This window comes from Watersipora subatra, chromosome 6 (genome assembly GCF_963576615.1).
Source record: "Watersipora subatra chromosome 6, tzWatSuba1.1, whole genome shotgun sequence".
Lineage (NCBI taxonomy): Eukaryota > Metazoa > Bryozoa > Gymnolaemata > Cheilostomatida > Watersiporidae > Watersipora > Watersipora subatra.
The window spans coordinates 60,598,183-60,619,023 of record NC_088713.1 but is presented as its reverse complement, the minus strand read 5'-3'; the positions used below and the strand labels follow the sequence as shown (position 1 = coordinate 60,619,023).

The 20,841-nt window shown below is 40.2% G+C and overlaps 1 protein-coding gene across 1 annotated transcript; it reads left to right on the top strand.

Moving 5' to 3' along the window:
- Positions 1 to 12,673: 12,673 nt before the first annotated feature.
- LOC137397935 (uncharacterized) lies at positions 12,674 to 15,795 on the top strand. The gene is made up of 4 exons (XM_068084022.1): positions 12,674 to 13,589; positions 13,962 to 14,245; positions 14,528 to 14,794; positions 15,278 to 15,795. Exons 1-4 carry the CDS (start codon positions 13,005 to 13,007, stop codon positions 15,405 to 15,407), a joined length of 1,266 nt encoding a protein of 421 aa, XP_067940123.1. The 5' UTR covers positions 12,674 to 13,004; the 3' UTR covers positions 15,408 to 15,795.
- Positions 15,796 to 20,841: the final 5,046 nt, after the last annotated feature.

Sequence of the window (20,841 nt, the reverse complement as noted above, 5' to 3'; positions counted from 1 at the left end):
TGCATTCGAAAAGCTAAACAGTTCATATCTCACCATGCTCAAACCGCAAAGTTATTAGGGGAAACCGATGATGATCACTTGGATGCGGTAAAACATTATTCTGCAATTAGCGACAAATTCAAAAAGTGAACTTGCGGTCAACAAGTCAAACAAGAGTGTTTCTTTTTTAACAGAGACTCGCATCCGAGAGAGAGATGCTTTGCACGCAACGCTACTTGTTATATATGTAAAGAGAACGGGCACTGGGCTAGAGCTAAGGCATGAAAAACAAAAAAAATGAGCTCAGATAAATATAACTAGCGAGCTCACGCAGGAGTCCAAGGGGCTGGAGAGTTTGTACTTTGGCTCTGACTCAGAGTGACTAAATGGACTGACGATTGAAAATATTACTGAAACTCCAAAAGCATGGATAGTGAACATCAAACTTAATTCACATCAGGTGAAATTTAAACTAGACACGGGAGCCGCAGTTACAGCTGTGCCTGCGTATATGGCTAATTTAGTGGAAAACGTCAGTCACTCTAACAAAATCCTCAGAGGCGCTGGAAACCATAGATTGGTTGTTACAGGCCAAAGGGAGGTAACATTGTCCTCTTCGGAGGTGGAAGTTTGTGAAACAGTTTATTTTGTTAAGAATTTAGTGATGCCACCATTGAGAAAGCCAGCTATTTTTAAATTAGGTCTTATTAATTTCACTGATAGCGTTGAAACAGATATACATCGGCTTGCAAGCTACCCGGAATTGTTTAAAGGTTTGGGAACGATGGATGCTCAGGTGAAGATAACTCTGGAAAATAACTGTACACCATTTATTCAAACTGTTCCTAGGAGAGTGGCAGCTGCGAGAAAAGAAATGCTGCCAAAAGAACTCAATAGAATGGAACAGCTAGGAGTAATCGAGCGTATTGAGAATGGTGTGCACAGTGCATAGTAGTTCCCAAGAAAAATGGGAAGTTACGGGTGTGTATAGACTTTACAAATCTTAATAAGTCTATAAAAAGAGAGCATCACCCCTTGCCAGCAGCAGAAGAAACATTAAGTAAGTTGGGAGTTTTGAAGCTGTTTAGTAAGTTAGACATTAATTCAGGGTATTGGCAGTTGAAGCTTCAGCCTGCTTCCCAAGAACTTACCACCTTCATTACTCCCTTTGAGATATATTTCTGTAAGCGATTGCCCTTTGGCATTAGCAGCGCACCGAAAATATTCCAGAAGGAAATGCAGAAAGTGTTGGTTGATTTGAAAGGCTTAGTGTGTCATATGGACGACGTACTTGTGCACGGAGCCACCAAGAAGCAACACGAAGAACGCCTCCATCATGTTTTGGCTCAGTTAAGAACAGCTGGAACCACACTAAATAGAGATAAGTGTAATGTTGGCGTGCGGAAGACTAAGTTCTTAGGTCATTTGATAGACAGTAGGGGAATTCGAGCAGATCCGGAAAAGACTAGAGCAATTTTAGAATTCCCGACTCCTTCCACTAAGAAGGAGCTACGACATTTCTTTGGGATAGTCAACTATCTAGGAAAGTTCTCCCCTCGGCTAGCAGAGTCAACAGGACATCTACGTAGGCTTCTCGGGAATGACTGTGAATGGATATTGGGTCCTGAGCGGATTGAGCAGTTCAGACACTTGAGAGAACTGCTGGCAAAGACCCCTATTCTCACACCGTATTCAGTGACAGCCGATACACTGATTATTGCAGACTCGTCTTCTTTTGGCTTGGGTGCGGCACTAACGCAAAAAGTTGAAGGTGACTGGCGACCAGTGGCATACGCTTCTTGTTCTTTGTCACCTTTTACACTCTGTTGTGTTGTAGGTGCAAAATATGTGGAAATGTTATTACAAGCTCTTAAAAGCTCAAAACCAAACAATTAATCGCAGCCACACGAGACAGCCGTAGTTTGGATTCTTTTTCCAAAACGGCTCAAATGTGACGTAGTTGTAGGAGATGGCTTCTGTTTACACTTTCAAGCAACCTCATTCTTCAAAATATTTTCACAAATATAGTTCACGCATTTAATAAAACCATGTCTATTGTTCTTACGCGTCTGTTTAATCGTCATTGTAATGCTGTCACTTTCAGCGCTGATATCCTATAACCTACTGTAAAAATTCGTTTAATTTCTTCAACCTTAGCTCGAAGGAGGACATATCATTGTCTGATAAACATGACGAGCCTGTTGGTCTCCTGTGATAATTGAAAAATGCTGCAGAAAGTAATCACGAAGTATGGGTCACATGATCAGATTACGACTAAACGATTAGACCAAGCTGAAACAAAACTGTAAAGTAGCGAGCATTTATATTTGATACGGGGTCTTCGGTGAAACCCAAAGTGTTTGTCATAAACTAGTGCTACGAGAAGTTTTATATTGAACCTTTTATTGGCCTTTCAACTCACACGAGAACATCACGTGACAAAACAATAACCAAATGTAATGACAACGTCAGAGATAAACTGATTCCAATCTACGGCGGCTTTTCGTTTTTGAGCTTTTAAGAGCTTGTAATCACATTTTCACATATTCTGCACCTACATCACAACAGGGTAAGACATGGTGAATCTTTTGATACCAAATAACTGTAATGTGAATTTTGTTGCAAGTCAACCTTTAAAGACGTCGCCACATCATGGGGGAAAACAAAACTCAAAATTAGTAGAATAACAATGTTAACCACATTAAAGTCAGTGAGTATAAAGACAGACATTATTTACAAAACATAGAATAACCCATTACAGGTTGAGTTTATTTGGATGTTTTACAACTCTCCCTGCCCGTGTCTGATGGGTCTGTACACTCTGACGATGAGTATTAGAGGAGACGAGTGCTGGCTGACACTGATGGCCCAGACCGGTTGATCCCTTACTTTCTTTGCGCTTTTTAGTAGGAGCCGCAGTCGGTACCTGCGGAGAACAACCGCTTTTTGAGGGAGCAGACCGCCCAACAGTTCTATTCACTTGAGGAGTATGTAACTGCAAAGGTGCAGAAGCAGGCACATCCGGCATAGGCGATTGCCGAGGTCCAGTCTCTGTGGATTTCTCTTTCCAAGGAAACATGGTTACCTGACTGGTTCTTGCTTCAGTTCTAGTGTTCAGTGTAGGGTGGGAGCTGTTTTCTTTTGGTATACATATCTTATTAGATGGGGTCAACTCAGTGGGTTTATCGACCTGCACTAGTTTTCTGTTCCTACGCAGCATGGCTCCATTGTCAGTTTTCAACGCAACTTCTCTGCCAGAGGACGCCATCACAACAGCTCTCAACGGTTTGGCTGAGGAGTCATTGAGAACCACCCGAGTTCTGACAAGCACTTGGTCCTGTTCAACCACCCTGTGCCGTTGATTGAAAGTATGAGCCTGCCTACCTCTGTCGTCAGCTCCATAAGCGCGAAACTTTTTTACATCTACTGGACTGTTGACGAGATAGCCCATTGAATTCAACCTCCTTTCCATGAGCAGCTGGGCGTCGGTATAGCCATTCTGCAAAGGACCGTCATTATAGCACATAATGGCAGATTCAATCTAACATTTTTTGCCACAAGCTTCTTGAATGTTTGCACCACTCTTTTTGCATGACCATTTGCTTGGGAGTTTCTGGGAGAACTGGTTCGATGAATAATATCCTATTTTTTCATTAGTTGAGCGAAGTTTTCAGAAATGAACTGTGGACCGTTGTCTGATACAACGCTGTGAGGTACCCCTAATGTACATATGATCTTGTTGACAGTTCTGCACATCTCTGCAGCAGTGGCTCGGAGAAATTTTTCAGCGACCATGGACCGGCTATAATAGTCACTAATAACTAAATACTCATCGCCTCTCTCATCAACGGTGCAGAAATCCATTGCAAGCTGCCACCAGGGTCTCTCTGGGATAGGAGTAGGGATCAATGGCTCAGTGGGTACTTTCCTAAAGTGAATGCATGTGTTGCAGCCCTTTACCATTTCTCTGATGTCCTGCGACATCCCTGGCCACCAAATCACACGATGGGCTCTTCTGAGGCAGCGGTTCTCCCCCAGATGCCCACTATGAATGTCCTTCGGAACTCTCTCTCGTTCGCTCTGGGGAATATACAATCTGTTGTAATAAATCGGCAATCTTTCAACAAGTCAATTCCTTTTTGAACAAATTGTACTTTTTCAGACATTGAGGCAGATCACGGCAGTTTGGCCAACCCTCTTGAATATACATCATTAATTGATTAGCTGTGGGATCTGTTGAAAGGGCAATTTCGAGTAGCTCTCTTCTGGCTTGAGATATCGGGAGCTCTTTTATCATTTCCTAAATGAGTAAAGGCTCCGGTTCTGACACTTTTTCTGTTCCTGCTGGGGCTCTGCTCAAGACATCAGCAACTATTAACTTCCCTCCAGGGATGTGTGTGTGTGTGCGTGCGTGCGTGCGTGTGTGTGTGTGTGTATTTATTTTCATCAACAGAAACAATACAGAAAAATAAACTGCATATTAGTAAATATATCAGGTTAAATACAAATTAGTGAGAAAATGAAAAGTGTATAGAAAAATTCACTCAACCTGAGCACGAGATAATGATGATAGAGCCATAGATGCGCTGTAGCCCAGCTAATGTTGCGCAAGCCCCAAAAACAGCCATCAGCAGCAGAACAAAGGCAGGCCTCAGTCCACCCCAGTCAAAGAGACAGGAGATAGCAATTTACTTGTTTTTTAAAGTCAAATTTGTTTACAATTTTCTTCAATCTGTCAGGTAGGTTATTCCAATAAAAGGTTGTTTGATATTGAATAGTTTTTTGCCCAGCACTAGATGTAAATAAGGGAATATGAAGATTTAGAGGATCGTGACACAAGTCCGATGTATGTGACATCATACAAAAATTGCATCATACGCGAACGAAATCTCTGAACACGAATGGGGAGTTTAAACAGTTCTTTCTCCGCCATAACTAATACCAGAGGTTTGTGGTCAGTTTCGATTTTGAAGTCGCAGCCAGTTAGATAGTAGTAGAACTTTTTTGCTGTCCAACACATGGTCAGAGATTCCTTTTTTATTTGGGCATACCACTTTTCTCTGTCCGTAAGGGCCAGCGATGCTAATGATATAGGCTTAAAGCCATCAGCAGTTTTCTGGAAAATAGCTGCTCCCAAACCATAGGAGAAGGCGTCGGTGGAAAGCCAAGTCTCGGCTTCCATATCAAATGGGACTAGCACTGGCAATAAGAAGATCTTTTGCTTTAGTACCTCAAACTCTTCAGTCATTTCAGCTGTCCAATACCAATCATTATCTTTCAGCTTGAGGAGAGATCTCATCTTGATGGTGTCATCTGCTAGGGTAGACATAAACTTACCGAGATAATTGACCATACCAAGGAATCTCTTTGAGCCTTTCCTGTTTTTTGAGATAGGGAAATCTTATATTGCTGATACTTTTCCTGGATCTGCATGTATCCTTGATTTGTCTATTACATGACCCAAAAGCGTGACAGAAGTCCGGAAGAACTCACACTTTTCTTCATTTAGAGTAATGCCTGCAGAAGCTAGACGTGATAAAACTTCTTTCACTTTACTAACGTGTTCATCTTCAGTCTCCGTATGGATTAAAATGTCATTCATTTGACACAACACACCTTCAATATTCTCCAGAGCCTTCTGCATCTTCCTTTGAAATATTTTGGAAGCCAATGAAATGTCAAATGGTAAACGCTTGCAGAAAAACCTACCAAACGGTGTGATAAAAGTAGTCAGTTTTTGCGAACTTTTATCCAACCGAAGCTGCCAGTACCCACAGTTTGCATCTAATTTCAAAAACACTTGTGACTTACCCAGGCTAGCTACTTGTCTCATCAGTGGCTAGAAGTGGGTGGTAAGCCCTTTTCACTGCTTTATTCAGGCGGGTAAAATCTATGCATACTCTGGTCTTCCCATCTTTCTTGGGCACCACTATACAAAGGGCGCACCAGCCTGTGGGCTCCTCTATCCTCTGGATAACTCCGATCCTCTCCATCCGGTGGAGCTCTTCCTGTAAAGGTCGGCGTCGAGGTGCAGCTATTCTTCTGGGAGTAGATTGAGCAAAAGGATTCCTTTCAGCTGAATATGAACTCTGGATCTCATGGTACATAAGTCTGAGAACAATGACGAAAACATCTCTTTCCAACCTGTTGAAGACCCCTCCGCGATTTCAGACACCTTGAGAATGCCCAGCTGTTTGATGGCCGGCTTGCCTAACAGGGGACTAACTAGCCCTTCAATAACGTAAACCCTCTTTTTGTGGCGTGTTCCCTCATGAGACAATTCTACGATAGCTACTCCAGGTACTGTAAGCTTAGCGTTCCCAAGTAAGCTTAGCGTTCTCGAGTAGTGGGTGTCAGTTTCTAATTAAGAGCATCGCAGACACTAATTGGTATGACAGAAACTGCAGCATCCGAGTCTATTTTAAATCTCACATTTTTAGAGTTTACCTGTAACTCTATGTACCAGGCATTTTCTGCTTCCGAGATGGTGTCAATGGTTTCAATGTGATTCATGCGGCTTAGTCTTTGGTAGCTTCCTAGAAACAAACTATCTACTCCATCGTCATTCTCCTCCAGTGCAAATACTTGCTGGGCTTCTTTGCACACTTTTGCTCAGTGACCTTTCTTCTTGCATTTGTTGCAGCTTGACTTTTTTCCAGGGCAATGACCACTAAAATGCTTCCACTTTTCACAATTTGAGTATGGTTTGTCCATTGCGTTACTGCTCTTGTTTTCCTCAGTGTCAGTCATTTGTGTAGACGATTAGGGTTTGTACCGCTGTACCACGTCTATATTCCCAGCATACTCTTCTTTATCGGGTCCCAGAGCACCAGATGTAGAGGCCATTGCAGCTACATGTTCCTGATTTGATACATATTGCTTCGCTTTTCGCATAACCTGAGTGTGAGATCAGGCACGTCAATCAGGTACTTGTGAAGCTCGATGTCGCACACTCCCATCACTATTCTGTGCCTTATCAAGTCATCTTGCATATCACCATAGTCGCAATTCTCACTCTGGACTTGGAGTTTAACTATAAACTGGTGCAGAGATTGGCCAGGTTGTTGCATCATCTTATTAAATACTGAGCGCTCAAAAATAACATTTGTAACAGGCTCAAAATACGCATCAAAAAATTTGATGCAGTTGGCCAGGGTTTTCTTTTTGTCGTCGTTAGATGACACGAAGGTGAACTAATTGTATACTGGTACCGAGTCACTACCCATGGCCATTAGCATGTGACCGATCTGTTCGTTTACAGTGAGCTCTCTTAGTTTCTTCACAGTCACATATATATTAAACTGCTCTTTAAAAACTTTCCAAGCGGTAGCCAAGTTGCCCGAGGAAAAATCCAAGGGCTTTACAAACTTTTCAGGTTTGGTTTTACCACTAGTAAACATATTCTATACTGTTTTACTGGCAGCACACCACAATCAAGAAGATACGATGGATCTTGATTAACAGGGAAAAAATTAGGTAACCCCAAAATATATGAAAGTGACAGAATAATTCACTATATTGTCTTTAAGAGTCAAGGTAGCAAAAATCTGGACAATATAACTCCACACAAAGTACGCCTACTCCTGCGATATCTCAGCAAATCTCTTATCCTTATGCCTCAACGCAACAGCTTCCTGAGAATCTGTGCCTTGTCACGAGCTCGTCATTGTAGAATACCGCTACACAAACAGCAACGTTTTACACGATTACGCCTGTAGGTTCGACATGGGACAAATATACTTAGTTGTATTAAAGCTGGTGAGTCCATCAACAAGATTTACAATATATTTTGTGCAGGTATGCAGGCATTAAAACAAACATGTGTGCCAGTTAGAATAAGAAAAACTGCACAACAACCACCATGGTTTACAAAATGCTTGTCAAATGCTATAAAAAACAGAAACTTTTTTATCGTTTAATGAAAACTCATGAAACTAACTATAATGTTACAAGGTACAGAAACACACGGAAATATAACAAAAGCTTCGTGCTACAAGCTAAAAAGACATATCTATCTAAAACCCTTTATTAACCGTTACTGTCAGGGGATAGCAAGGCGTTTTACAGACACCTTAAAAAGCTAAAAGCAACGGTTGTGATGTTATACCCAACCTAACTCTAAATGGATCCCAGTAGTCATTGGGGCACTGGGCGCAAAAACACCGGCGCATAAAATGTGGTTTTCCCAAATACCAACAGCAATCAACTCAGGTGAGTTGAAGAAAAAGTGCGCTATTGGGAACAGCTAAGATCTTGAGGCAAGTGCTCAAACTCCCAGGTCTCTGGTAGGAGACCCAAGTTAGAGCAGAAACTAACACCCATACGGGTTAACCGGGGTGAGGAAACAATTATATATATATACATATAACTTTGCTTCTGTTTGGTGTGCTATAATTTTTTCTATTTCCTTAATCTTCAGAAAGGCTTGCAAAGAAGTCCAGGCGTTTCGTCAGAAAGATTCCGAGTACGATTGTTGGTTTGAAAATAATGCTATGCAAACATGGCCAAGATATCAACAAAAGGAAGAAGCAGCAATACAAAGACAAAGTGCAAGTGAGTGAAAGCGGTATCTTTGTGTATAGGGCTGACGTACTGCACTCGTGGTAGATGTCAATAGCAGTGCTACTTTTCTATATTTATCAGACTCATCCGCTTTTTTCTTACCTAAATTATAATTTGTTGTTTCAGCGTAATCTTTGTATTTTCTTCACTCAGTGAGTTCATGCTTAGTTGGGTCATATAAAATATCTATCCAACTGTGTTGTAGAAGGAGATTAATTCTAATCATCAGTGAGGAAATGGCGAAATCTGGTTCAGGACACGGTAAAAATGGATTGCTTTGCCAGATTGGCAATAAAGAGAATAGTCAGATATCATGATTTCAAGGTTGGTGTTTCAAAGTTGTCCAACATTTAAAATGTCAATATCGCGCCAATGTCACTATAAATTTTTTTCATAACTATTCACTACCCTAGATAGCGGTGCCCACAGTGAAATAAACTCCATGTTGTCACACCAACATTCTAGATATTGTCCTGTGTCAACTATATAAACGTCCAATTTTTCCAAACTTGCTAGTGATATTGAGCACTTATTCTGTCTCCTTGGTCTGATCAGTGTCACTTATCCAGTTATCAATGATAACATTTATACTAACAAAAACATTTATTTGCTTTTAGGTTGAAGGCGATGTCTGAAAACACTTCTGTCAAAACACAGAAGACTAAGATGCTGAGGAGCATGAAGGATGCCTGGCCATTGAGGCTAGGGGAGTACTTTTTATTCAGTCTACCCAAAGTGAAATGCCATCAAAATCCCCCAGTTGGCAAAGTATGGTGAAAATATCATCTTTACCATTAATGTCGTTAGATATATTTGTATGATCGGCTCTCATAAAAAATAGAATAACCTGCAACTGTACATTGTTATCACAGAAGCTGAGCAAAGTGGGATTGCTCCTTTCCACCATGCAATTAAATCGGTGAAAAGAGACGGATACATTACACATTGTGCCCACAGTCTGTACATGTTATAAATAAATTTGCACATTTGCGCATTACTCAAGTTATTTTCTTTCTGACACCCACACTTGTATGTCTTTTTAGCAAGCAGGTATGCTTCAAAATGTCAATGACGGAATCAAGTGTCACATTCGTCTTATGGTGTCCAAAGGAGTTAATTTTCTACCTGTGATGAGGCCACACATACTGCAATATCTTAAAACCATGTTCAAGGATGCCCTTCCTGACAGATCTAGTAGAAGATATTGACCTACAGATCGTGACATTGCCAATCACATGCATTCTGCATTCTCTTCCATGATGTTAGTATTGAATTTCAGTAGTATTCACTCCACAGCTGAGATTCTCGTTGGGTGTTTGCATTGAATTTTTATGACAATGCTTAAAAGCCACATAATCGATAATTTTTCTTTTGCATTTGCTAACGATCAAGTTAATTTGTGCTGAAAATAGCCAGGCTTTATATATGTATGTAAATTTTTACCAGTTGCCATTATTGTTATAGGGGTAGCGGCAGTGACCAAGATAACTGTGCCACACCAGTAGAAGGCTGGTCAAAGAGACATCTTGAAAATCGATTGTATTTCAGGCAGTATGTACGAGATGCACAGCGCTTTCTGTTTGTGCACCAGACCAGCGATCAGCGTCATCTACTGTAGCGCTATGGTGACGAGCTATGCTGCTTGGATGCAACATATAAGACAATAGAGTTTGCTGTATATCTCTTCTTCATCGTGGTGAAGACCAATGCTGGCTGCCAGGTAACAATAGTCATATAAACCATACCAGTAAATGTTGAAATGGGTATCATGTAGGTGACAGATCTTATTAAAGTTTTGTTTCTTCTGATAGTTCTCCACTGTCTACAGCCAGATTTCCACCTTTTATTGCAGCATCTCACTGCGCAGAAAAGCATATCACTGGCACGTGTGACAAAAGTGCGCCACTTTTTTGTGATGTAATGTAATTGTGCCAAAATTGATGTGTTATTACATGCACACTAATTGAACATCCTCAACAATGAAGAAAGCTTTTCAATTGTATACAGGTTGCCACTACATTCATAAAGATGGATGAGACCAGAGAAGTCATTCAGGCAGCTTTGAGTGTTGTTAAGAAATTGAATCCAGTGTTGTCGCCAAGATCCCTGATCATAGATTACGCCCAGGCAGAGATGTCTGTTCTTGAACACCACTTTACAGGTAATAACCCTAATATTTTAATGCATCTCTAAATTATAATCACTCAACTAAAAGAAAATGACTTACTGATAGGCGTAAAGGTATGGTATGGAGCTTGTACAGATATGCATGTAAACGTATTTTTAGAAGAATGTCAAATTGGGCTATGTCGGTGTTCTGGCATATACTATTATAGGTCTGAAGCTCACTGATGTGACATCACATTTTGTAAAACAAAATCAAAAACTGTTCAAGTAAATAATAAAAATGACCCTCGCAGGCCCTGGTAATCGTGATCTTGTATAGCTGGAAAACCAGGTCAGGTTTGGTATCGATAGCTTGTCTGGTTTGGCACTTAATCGTGGAACTCTGCCACCATTTTGCACAAATTTGAGACTGTTTTCCATGGCACCATCATCTGTTTTATACAGATAATTTGGATTGAACATTTTTATATTAAGCTTGATATAAACTTTTGAGTCTGTCATGTTTGACATGAATGTTGTGATTATTGATAGCTGTCATGGAGAATCAGGTATCAGGTTTGCAATAAATGCAACAGACATTTCAAGCTTCTAATATACGTTATTGAATCTTTTTAGAGAGCAAAGTTCTACTATGTGCTTTCCATCATGAGCAGGCCTGAGACAGACAGTTGAAAAAAAAGAGAAAACAAAATTGGAGTAGAGGAACGGCAGATCATACTCCCGTCACTAAGGAAAATTGCTGAGTCTGGGTTTGTCTCCTCTACTTCTATGTTCACATTAGTTCGGCATTCTAATAAAATTGTAGCAGTGTATTAAGTTCAGGCTCATGTCCTCATGTACTCTTTTGTGTAAAAGTATACAAGAGTTGATTCTAGTGCATCTAGTTGTTTTTTTTTCATATTTTCAGAACGGAGGAGGAGTATGTGTCATCAAAGGCAGCTTTAGAGGGGTCTGACTAGTGGGGAAGTTCTGATTTCTTAAAGAAACGAGAGTATTTCCTAGACCAGTGGATAAGTGAGGATATGCCCAAGGTAGAAGTATAGGGAGAAATTGAAAATTCAGATTATTTGTTTGTATCAGCAATGGACAGTATAATTAATGTTTCAAATGATTTTGAGCTTGCACATTTGAGCGTTTTGAAAGTTTTCTGTCAGCTGTTGCAACAAACATAATCCATTGTGATCCTTTTGGTCGATCATGATGTTGAGGAATAGTTTCTATACAGATAAGCACAATGAATTATTTTTGTCTCAAATTTGTATCAGTTCATTTACGCATTATTGTTGAAGTGGGTGGAGTGATATAGGCGTGATAGATTCCTGTTTAGTGTACGCACCAACAACGGCATCGAATGCATCAACAGACATTTCAAGCAGAACTTTTTACGCTGCAAGACTAACAACGGTCTCGCCAGGGTGCTCCACATAATCGTGACTCAATTCACACCCTTTTTCTTCAACAGGTACTATGCTCAAAATTAAACTGGATTGGTGTTACATTGGATTTTTTAGCGTTGAAATTTGCAAGCATATCACTTTTGTAGGCACAGGTTCATCTTTAATTGTTCAGGTAAGACGGGGTGTTTGTGTGTGTTTCTGTCATAACTTTCAGTTTTCTGCTAATTTGCACATTTAACCAAAGTAATGGCGTAGCATCCTTCTAGCTTTAAACCCTTAACAACGGCTTATTTTACGTGTGACCTAATTCATAGCATTCGCTAATACATAAACATGTACACCAGTGCAATGTAGAATTGGTCATTTTTTGCATCAAGATATGGTTAGCCAGAGTTTTTTTTCGTGAGTAGGACATGTGTACCAAATAGTTTGCAATCACAATAGCTTAGCCAAATAAATGGTAAAATAAAATTTTACAACTAAATGGATCACCACATTGTAATTGAATTGATTTAGGTCTGCTTTTTAATTTACAGCGTTCTGCAATGCCATTTAATATTTTTCTTTAGCTATCGCGTCGCTAACGACAACGCTAACTGTTCTGGAGTGAGAAGGAGATATAGTGCTGCTGTGCCTGAATATATGCCTGATAGACCTAAAGATAAGGTACAGAAATGCAAAGTTCAAAGAATCGCAAAGGAGCTGATAGATGTTTCAAAGGTGAAAGAGTTAGGAAATGGTTTATATGAGGTCCAGGCGGAATCGAGTTCTTTTCCGTATAGAGTTTTTCGCGACCCGATGTGCACTTGTATGGGCTTTCAAAGACATTCATACCTGTGCAAGCATATTTACGCTGTCTTGAGTAAATAAGGGAAGAGTTTTACCGATCTGTCAAGGGAGTACACTGACAGTCCATGGTTCAAGTTGGATTGTCATGTGATGTCAGTGTCAGTTATGAATGACAGTTGCCAGTCTATCACATTGGTCTGTCCAGATGCTGGCCAAGGTGATTATTTTGAAACTCTTGTGCCAGATCCAAACATTGAAAACGAAAATTATATCTCTCAGCCACTAAACCCATTTCCAAAGAAAGTGAAAATGACAACTACCACAGCAAACAACTGTAGAGAGATGCTCCAAGAATTTTCATCTCTTACTTATCTGATCACTGATATACCTTTGCTTCATGACCTGGAAGACAAATTGCGCCAGACGGTAACCCAGGTCAAAGGTCACATAGAGACATCTTCATCAGGCATTGGTAGGGAACATGAGACAAAAACTGTTGGCAGATACAAACCTCGGAAAAAGCAAGGCAACAAAAGAGGTGAGATGAAACCATTCCCTAAACGGGCTTACCTCAATAAGTATACGCATGGTGTGGGGAAGGTAGCAGGCTGTAAACGCTCTCGCCCAGTAAATATTGCTGTTATGTCCCAGGCTCATCAGATACTTCTAAAGGCAAAGAAGCAGTCTTTCCTTAATTTGCCCAGTAAAAGGTCCACTGAAAGCGGTTACAGCAAGGTAAGCAAAATGTTTCTGTGTTAAATTTGTGTGATTTAAGCGAAATGTATATGTATGGTTTAAATCTGTTGGGAGTTAAATGTCCATGTTGCAAAGTTTAACAGTAAGTACACTTGTATTTACATACTAGTAGCTATTTGAGATTCTTTGTCATAACAACACCTTGATATCTAGCATGTACATTTGCTTGTATGCATGTATGTACTGTATGTGTAGTTGTCTATATCTTGAGTTATCTTAGTTCGGATTATGGATTAGAGTGTTATATCTATAAACATAATATACTGCCTGTGTAGGGCAACTTTTTATATAAGAGCACTCATAGATGTGAATCCTTTTTCAACATTTCCGGATTCTGTTTTATGTTTACAGATAACTCCCGACTATAGCCGGATCCTGGACCCAAATTACTGTTTGTTTGAAGATGATATTGACCCTTGCCTCAAGCTCATCAGCAAACAGTGGCTTGATGTGGTCACTCAAGCTTGCCACCTTATCCGGTGGCCAAAAAGATTTGATGCTGTTGTGCAGTATGGCACAGAGAGATATGCTCAAGTCCTTCACATGTCCGAAAAACATCATTGGGTGTCAGCTATGAATATTGGAGCTTCATATGGAACAGTAAAGTACATTGTCAGCTTGAATCTTGCTAGCCAGTAAGTAAAATAAAGGAAGGCTACCTTAATATACAAAATAGCAGCGTCAGCTGATAAATATTCGCCATTTTTATTATGCTTTAGGTGCAGTTCAGAATACTTTCTTGGTCTAGGTAACAGGTATCATTTTGTTCGTCTTTTATATTTTTTCCATCGAAACTTTTACTTTCACTAAATTGAATGTCATATGAAAGCCATTGTTTTTGTTGCATAGGAGCCAATTCTACCACTACAGTTTGTGTGGAAAAAATGTTTCACTACTCTATGATGGTCTCTTTGAAGGCTTAAAACACATCCGGGCAAGGAGTTGGCATTGGCAGTTGAATCAGTTCAAGCACAAAATGGCTCCACCGATTGTGGCCTCTTTGCAGTTATGTACTTGGTCAAAACCTTATTTGGAACTAACCTCAGCAAAACAGCATTCGATTGGCAGACACTCAGTGTGCACATGTTGTGGCCTGCGTCCAGCAGGGTGAATGGACACAGTTCCCTCGATTACAACTGCCATCCAAGGTCAGACGGACCAGGGCCCACACCATCCGTGACAAGGTAAGAAATCATTGATACAACCACGTGAATAATCACACAATTCTTTTGCATGTCAACAAACCTCTTGGTGTTGATAAAAAAGTTCATGAAACACACCTTGAGGTTCACAAAACACACCTTGGGCGTGTTACAATTATCCTGCAAAACGTCCAGTAAATGGTTTTCTCTTCATTAAAACTTAGTGGAAGGGGTGTTTCAATCAGACTTTCTGCAAACTTTCCGCTCTTCAAAGATTTTATATACACAATGCATTGATTTAAAGAAAAGTTAGCATCTGATCTTGAGTTGCCGCTATCAATTTTGAGAATAACAATGAGAAAATAACGGAACTTCTTCATTTATTGGAACACATTGGCTGGTGGCGTTTTATTATTCATAGTAAATGGTCAATTCACCGAAAAGATATTTCGATGATGATGAAAGAAATATTTATAATAGGATTTCCATACTTTCTGTTAACAAGCCAGCCTATGTTCATTTTAGCTATTCTGCACACGCCGAAGGCCTCATGACAACACCGATTTGGATGCGTCTGGTGAAGAGATGGTACTGTGTGGCAGTTGCAACAAACGGTTTCATGGTCGGTGCATCATTATCAAACCTACAGATTTGAACCCTTTCACTGGAGCTGTGGATCATGAATGGCAATGTAGAAGCTGTGATCCTCTAGGTTAGGCTTTTACTTATTTACATACATGATGCAAGATTAACGTTATGCATATGTATAAAGATTTATAAACTGGTTCTACATATATATGCTCATGATGAAGTTTTAAATATGCTTGTGTCAACAGACACTGTTTCCATTTATATTTTGTAACGTCTCATTTATATGTTGAGAGAGGTGCTTTTTTCTGTTTCCATTATGGCCAATTAGCACCCCAAGCCATCAGGGTGGAATGTTTTTATATGTTTCTAGTATATGTGCATGTTAAGAGATATTTGAAAACTTGTTTATAGATTTATTGATATTTTAATTTATGTATTTTGAAATTTTTATGAGTGAGGTAGTGAATAAAGCCTTTCTTTTGATGTCAAAGATAATGTGGATATAACACAGATCTTGTGTCAGTTACGCTGGCCTAACATGCATATTCTATTTCAAAGCGACTGATTTTGCATATTGTGCGTGTGCACGAACAAAAAGGAGACAATGTTAAGTTGTAGATGCTGTACAGTAAAAACATTTAGTTGTTGATAATTATATCGTAGGTCCCTGGTGCTCACTAAACCTATTGTTTGGCTATGGGCCACAACGACTCCTCTGTAACTTTTGAAGAGCACAATTCTGACTTATTGTCGATCCGTCAGTGCAATCATTTTTATTGTGTTCTGAACCAGAATTTGCCATTTCCCCACTGATGGATGATCAGAATTAATCTCCTTCTACAACACAGTTGGATAGATATTTTATATGACCCAACTAAGCATGAACTCACTGAGTGAAGAAAATACAAAGATTACGCTGAAACAACAAATTATAATTTGGGTAAGAGAAAAGCGGATGAGTCTGATACATGTAGAAAAGTAGCATTGCTATTGACATCTACCATGAGTGCAGTACGTCAGCCCTATACACAAAGATACCGCTGTCACTCACTTGCACTTTGTCTTTGTATTGTGCTTCTTCCTTTTGTTGATATCTCAGCCATGTTTGCATAGCATTATCTTCGAACCAACAATCGTACTCGGAATATTTCCGACAAAACGCCTGGACTTCTTTGCAAGACTTTCTAAAGATTAATAAGAAAAATTAAATAGAAAAAATTATAGCACCCCAAACAGAAGCAAAGTTGATATATATATACGTATATATATATATATATATATACATATAAGTATATACCGGTAGTGTATATATGTAAGGTCTCTCTTGAACCCTTTCACAAGAGAAAAACCTAGTGTAATATCACTAAACAAAAACAAAAAGCTTGTTATACATGCAATAAAATCTGTCACTCCAGACTCCCTACTAGCCCAGGCAGGCCTAATTGAACATTATCCCACGACCAAACAGGAGCGAAGCAATTGTTTGGGAGCTTTATGATAAATGCATATGCGCACACAACTCCAGAAAAATTATCCATCAACAGCCGTTACCAAACCCTTGTACCGAAATCCAATCAAAAAATTTGACCATTTTTGGGTAGAGTCGCTTAAGTATAATAATGATACAAGACACATATAAACATATTTAAATATGTTACCAAGTCTTTGAAAGGTTGACGCAATATCCTAAAACTAACCCATCTGATCGAATTATACATAAATAGACAGATTAATTTGGCCTAAAATTGCTATAAAAACTTGACAAGCCTTTTTAAATCAAAATTAAGACTGGCCAACGAAACGCCAATAAGGATGTGTGGCAGAGAGTAGAACCATTAAGTCGTGCGCATTTCACGAAAAAAACGTGCACATTTTACCAGTCTATGGCATTGCCCAATTGCCAAAGGTTTCTGTAACTAACGTAGAAGTACTGAAAAGTAACCGTTTCTTTTTTGCCGATTCTACCGGACTCTGACATTTTGGACACTTATAATGAGTACTTTGGTATTCCAACTGATGCCCAACGCAGTGAAAGTAAAGGAAATGACGATGATATTTTTTTAACGATTCTTATAAAATTATTACAATATTTAATTGTAAGAACAATTATTCGATTTTATACGATTATTATAAGATTTCATACGACATTATAGATTTTATACGATTATTAAAATATTTTTCTAACGATTCTTATAAGATTATTACAATATTTAATTGTAAGAATAATTATTCGATTTTATAAGATTATTATGATATATAGTTATAAGAATAATCGTTCGAATTTACAGGATCGAAGTATATAGTGACCAATGGTGTGCAATATGTTACTGTTATTATTTTCTAAAGATTTTGTTGATGATACTGCGGCTGTGCCCAATGCGGTACTGCTAAGCCGTTTTTAATATCTGCAAAATTAAGTAATAGGCCTACGCTTTCTTATAGATATACATCTATTTCTATGACAACCAGCTAAAATCTGTTTAAATTTTTAAATTCAGCATAATCTTTTAGATATAAATACAGAAATCTAGATAAATATCACAACTTCTTGATATTGGTTGCTCTGACCAATGATATACAGCCCCCCCCCCAGCCTGTGTATATTACACAACAGCTTGCCATTTTACTTCTAATATTGCATTTTTCCTATTGCAGGGGGAGAGATATAAACATATAATCTTTTCCTTTCATTATTGCTGTTTGTTGTACATAATAACACCCAGTACATTACAGCTACCATTGCAGTTCTCCTATTGCACTGCAGTGCCATTTGACTGCTAATATTGCATTTCTCAACCGGCAGTACACTTTCTTTTTCCATTATCACTATGGTCGTGGGCTGTATGACAGGAGAATTTCTAGTTATATATATATATACATACATGTATTTAAGCCTGTAATTAACCAGTTTCAGAACGTTAAGAGCGTACCGGCATTGGGTGGAGCAGTGAAGCTCTTGTTTTGTTTTGCAACCACATACTTCATCGTGTGTCTCAGCTCATATTCTTCTATGTATGCTTGAAGACCATCTAAATACTGAGAGCATATACTGTGTACATGGTAATGGAGTAGCCACTGGTCTTCTAGCTGTAAACAAACAGAATGGGTACTGTAACAGTAGTTTAGGAAATAATACCAGTATTTGGCTCAGACTAGTACTAACAAACATCAAAACCTATTGCAAATCTACTGACCAATGCAATCTTGTTCTAAAGAGTGATGCTGACAAGTGAAAAAGGTACAGCTGCAGTCGTTTAAAGTAAGTGGGTAATGTTGTGCAGGGTATAATTTCTGTTACATTGCACTTACTTTTGCCTGGGCATGTACTGATTATTGATCGACTGAGATTTATGTTAACCTTTCGTCCTAATAAGTCAACACAGTTACGATCAAAAGTTTGTCACCACAATCAGTCTGCCACACAACAAGCGATAATATTAACAAGGACAAAAGAGGGCGAGTGTTAGGGATGTTGACGCAAGTGTTCCGTAATATAATAATCCTTAATATAAATAAGCCTAGTAAACAATAAAACCACTTAGAAGAAACTAGCTATCACAGAAGGAGAACACCAAGCTCAATAATATTGGCCACAATTTTTGCTTAATTTTGTGCTCTCCTTCTGTGGGTGGTCTAGCCTGTATGCAAGCCAGACTTGGTGTTGGTTTATTATTGGCTCCACTCACTAACTACTTATCTGACCTCGGCTAGTAGCAAAATGAAGATGATATACTATTCTGATTAAATTACGGTTATTTATTATTTCCTATATTACATCAGTTACACGCAAGATTGGAGTGAGAGAGATTAAGCGGAAATTCTACCGTATATACCGTACTAGCTGCATTACCCGTCTACAGGAATAGATTCGCGTGCAGTATAAGGTTTATTGAGAGTTGGCTTTCATACTGTAAAACAACTCCAAATATGCAGTTACATCTCCCTCTCTCCATCTCTCCCTCTTTCCCCTCTCTCCCTCTCTCCGTCTCTCCCCTCTCTCTCTCCCCTCTCCCCTCTCTCTCTCCCTCCCTCTTCCCCCTCTCCCTCTCTCTCTCTCCCCCCCTCTCTCTCCCTCTCTCTCTCCCCCCCCCCTCTCCTCCTCGCTCTCCCTCTCTCTCCCCTTCTCTCCCTCTCTCTCTTCCTCTCCCCCCTCTCCCTCTTTCTCTCCCTCTCTCCCCCCCCCTCTCCTCCTCACTCTCCCTTTCTCTCCCTTTCTCTCCCCTCTTTCTCTCTCCCTCCCTCTTCCCCCTCTCCCTCTCTCTCTCCCTCTCTCTCTCCCTCTCTCTCCCTCTTTCTCTCCCTCTTTCTCTCCCTCTCTCTCTCCCCCCCTCTCTTCCTCGCTCTCCCTCTCTCTCCCCTTCTCTCCCTCTCTCTCTTCCTCTCCCTCTCTCCCCCCCCCCTCTCCTCCTCGCTCTCTCTCTCCCTCTTTCTCTCCCTCTCTCTCCCCCCTCCTCTCCTCCTCTCCTCCTCGCTCTCCCTCTCTCTCCCCTTCTCTCCCTCTCTCTCTCTCTTCCTCTCCCCCCTCTCCCTCTCTCTCTCCCTCTCTCCCCCCTCTCCTCCTCGCTCTCCCTCTCTCTCCCTTTCTCTCCCTCTCTCCCCTCTCTCTCTCCCTCCCTCTTCCCCCTCTCCCTCTCTCTCCCCCTCTCTCTCCCTCTCTCTCTCCCCCCCTCTCCTCCTCGCTCTCCCTCTCTCTCCCTTTCTCTCCCCTCTCTCTCTCTCCCTCCCTCTTCCCCCTCTCCCTCTCTCTCCCCCTTTCTCTCTCCCTCTCTCTCTCACCCTCTCCCTTTCTCTCCCCTTCTCTCTCTCTCTCTCTCTCTCTCTCTCTCTCTCTCTCTCTCTCCCTCTCTCTCCCCCTCACTCTCCCTCTCTCTCCCTCTCTCTCTCTCTCTCTCTCCCTTAGTTCAACGCAACACACGCGGATAGACAACATTTTTGGTTTTTCTGTCGGGCGTATGAAGAAACAGTTTTCGGCGTGTGCCTACTTTTGAGCAGGCGACGTATAGCTGGTCTTGGCTGATGCAGGGTGACAGTAAGTCGATAGCAGCTGCTCTCTTTCTTTTCACAATAGCGTATCGCAACCCTCGGAGTACTCGTGAAAGTTCTGTAATAGTAAGTTACAGTAGGCCTACTCGTAGCTGGAAAAAAATTAGTAACTCGGCTGCTGAAGGAAATGAACATGACCCACTATCACGAACAGTGGCAAATCCAACGTTATTAAGTAGTGGAGATGTGGCAATTCATAGACAATACAACATCATATAAGAAACACTTACCTTTTTGATGTGGAAATTTAGTAGGTGAGAAATGCGTTTTTCCAGTGGCTCCAAGAAACAAACGTTTACGTGACCTTCTCGGTACACGTTGGCAGTAAATATTAATTGCATGTAAATAACTACTCGTTAATCTATTTTATTTAATGAATAGTACATTTGTATAGCTGTATAGACACCTTTGTATAGGCTGCAGAACTCAGGAAAGGTGCTTTTTAACACGGCAGA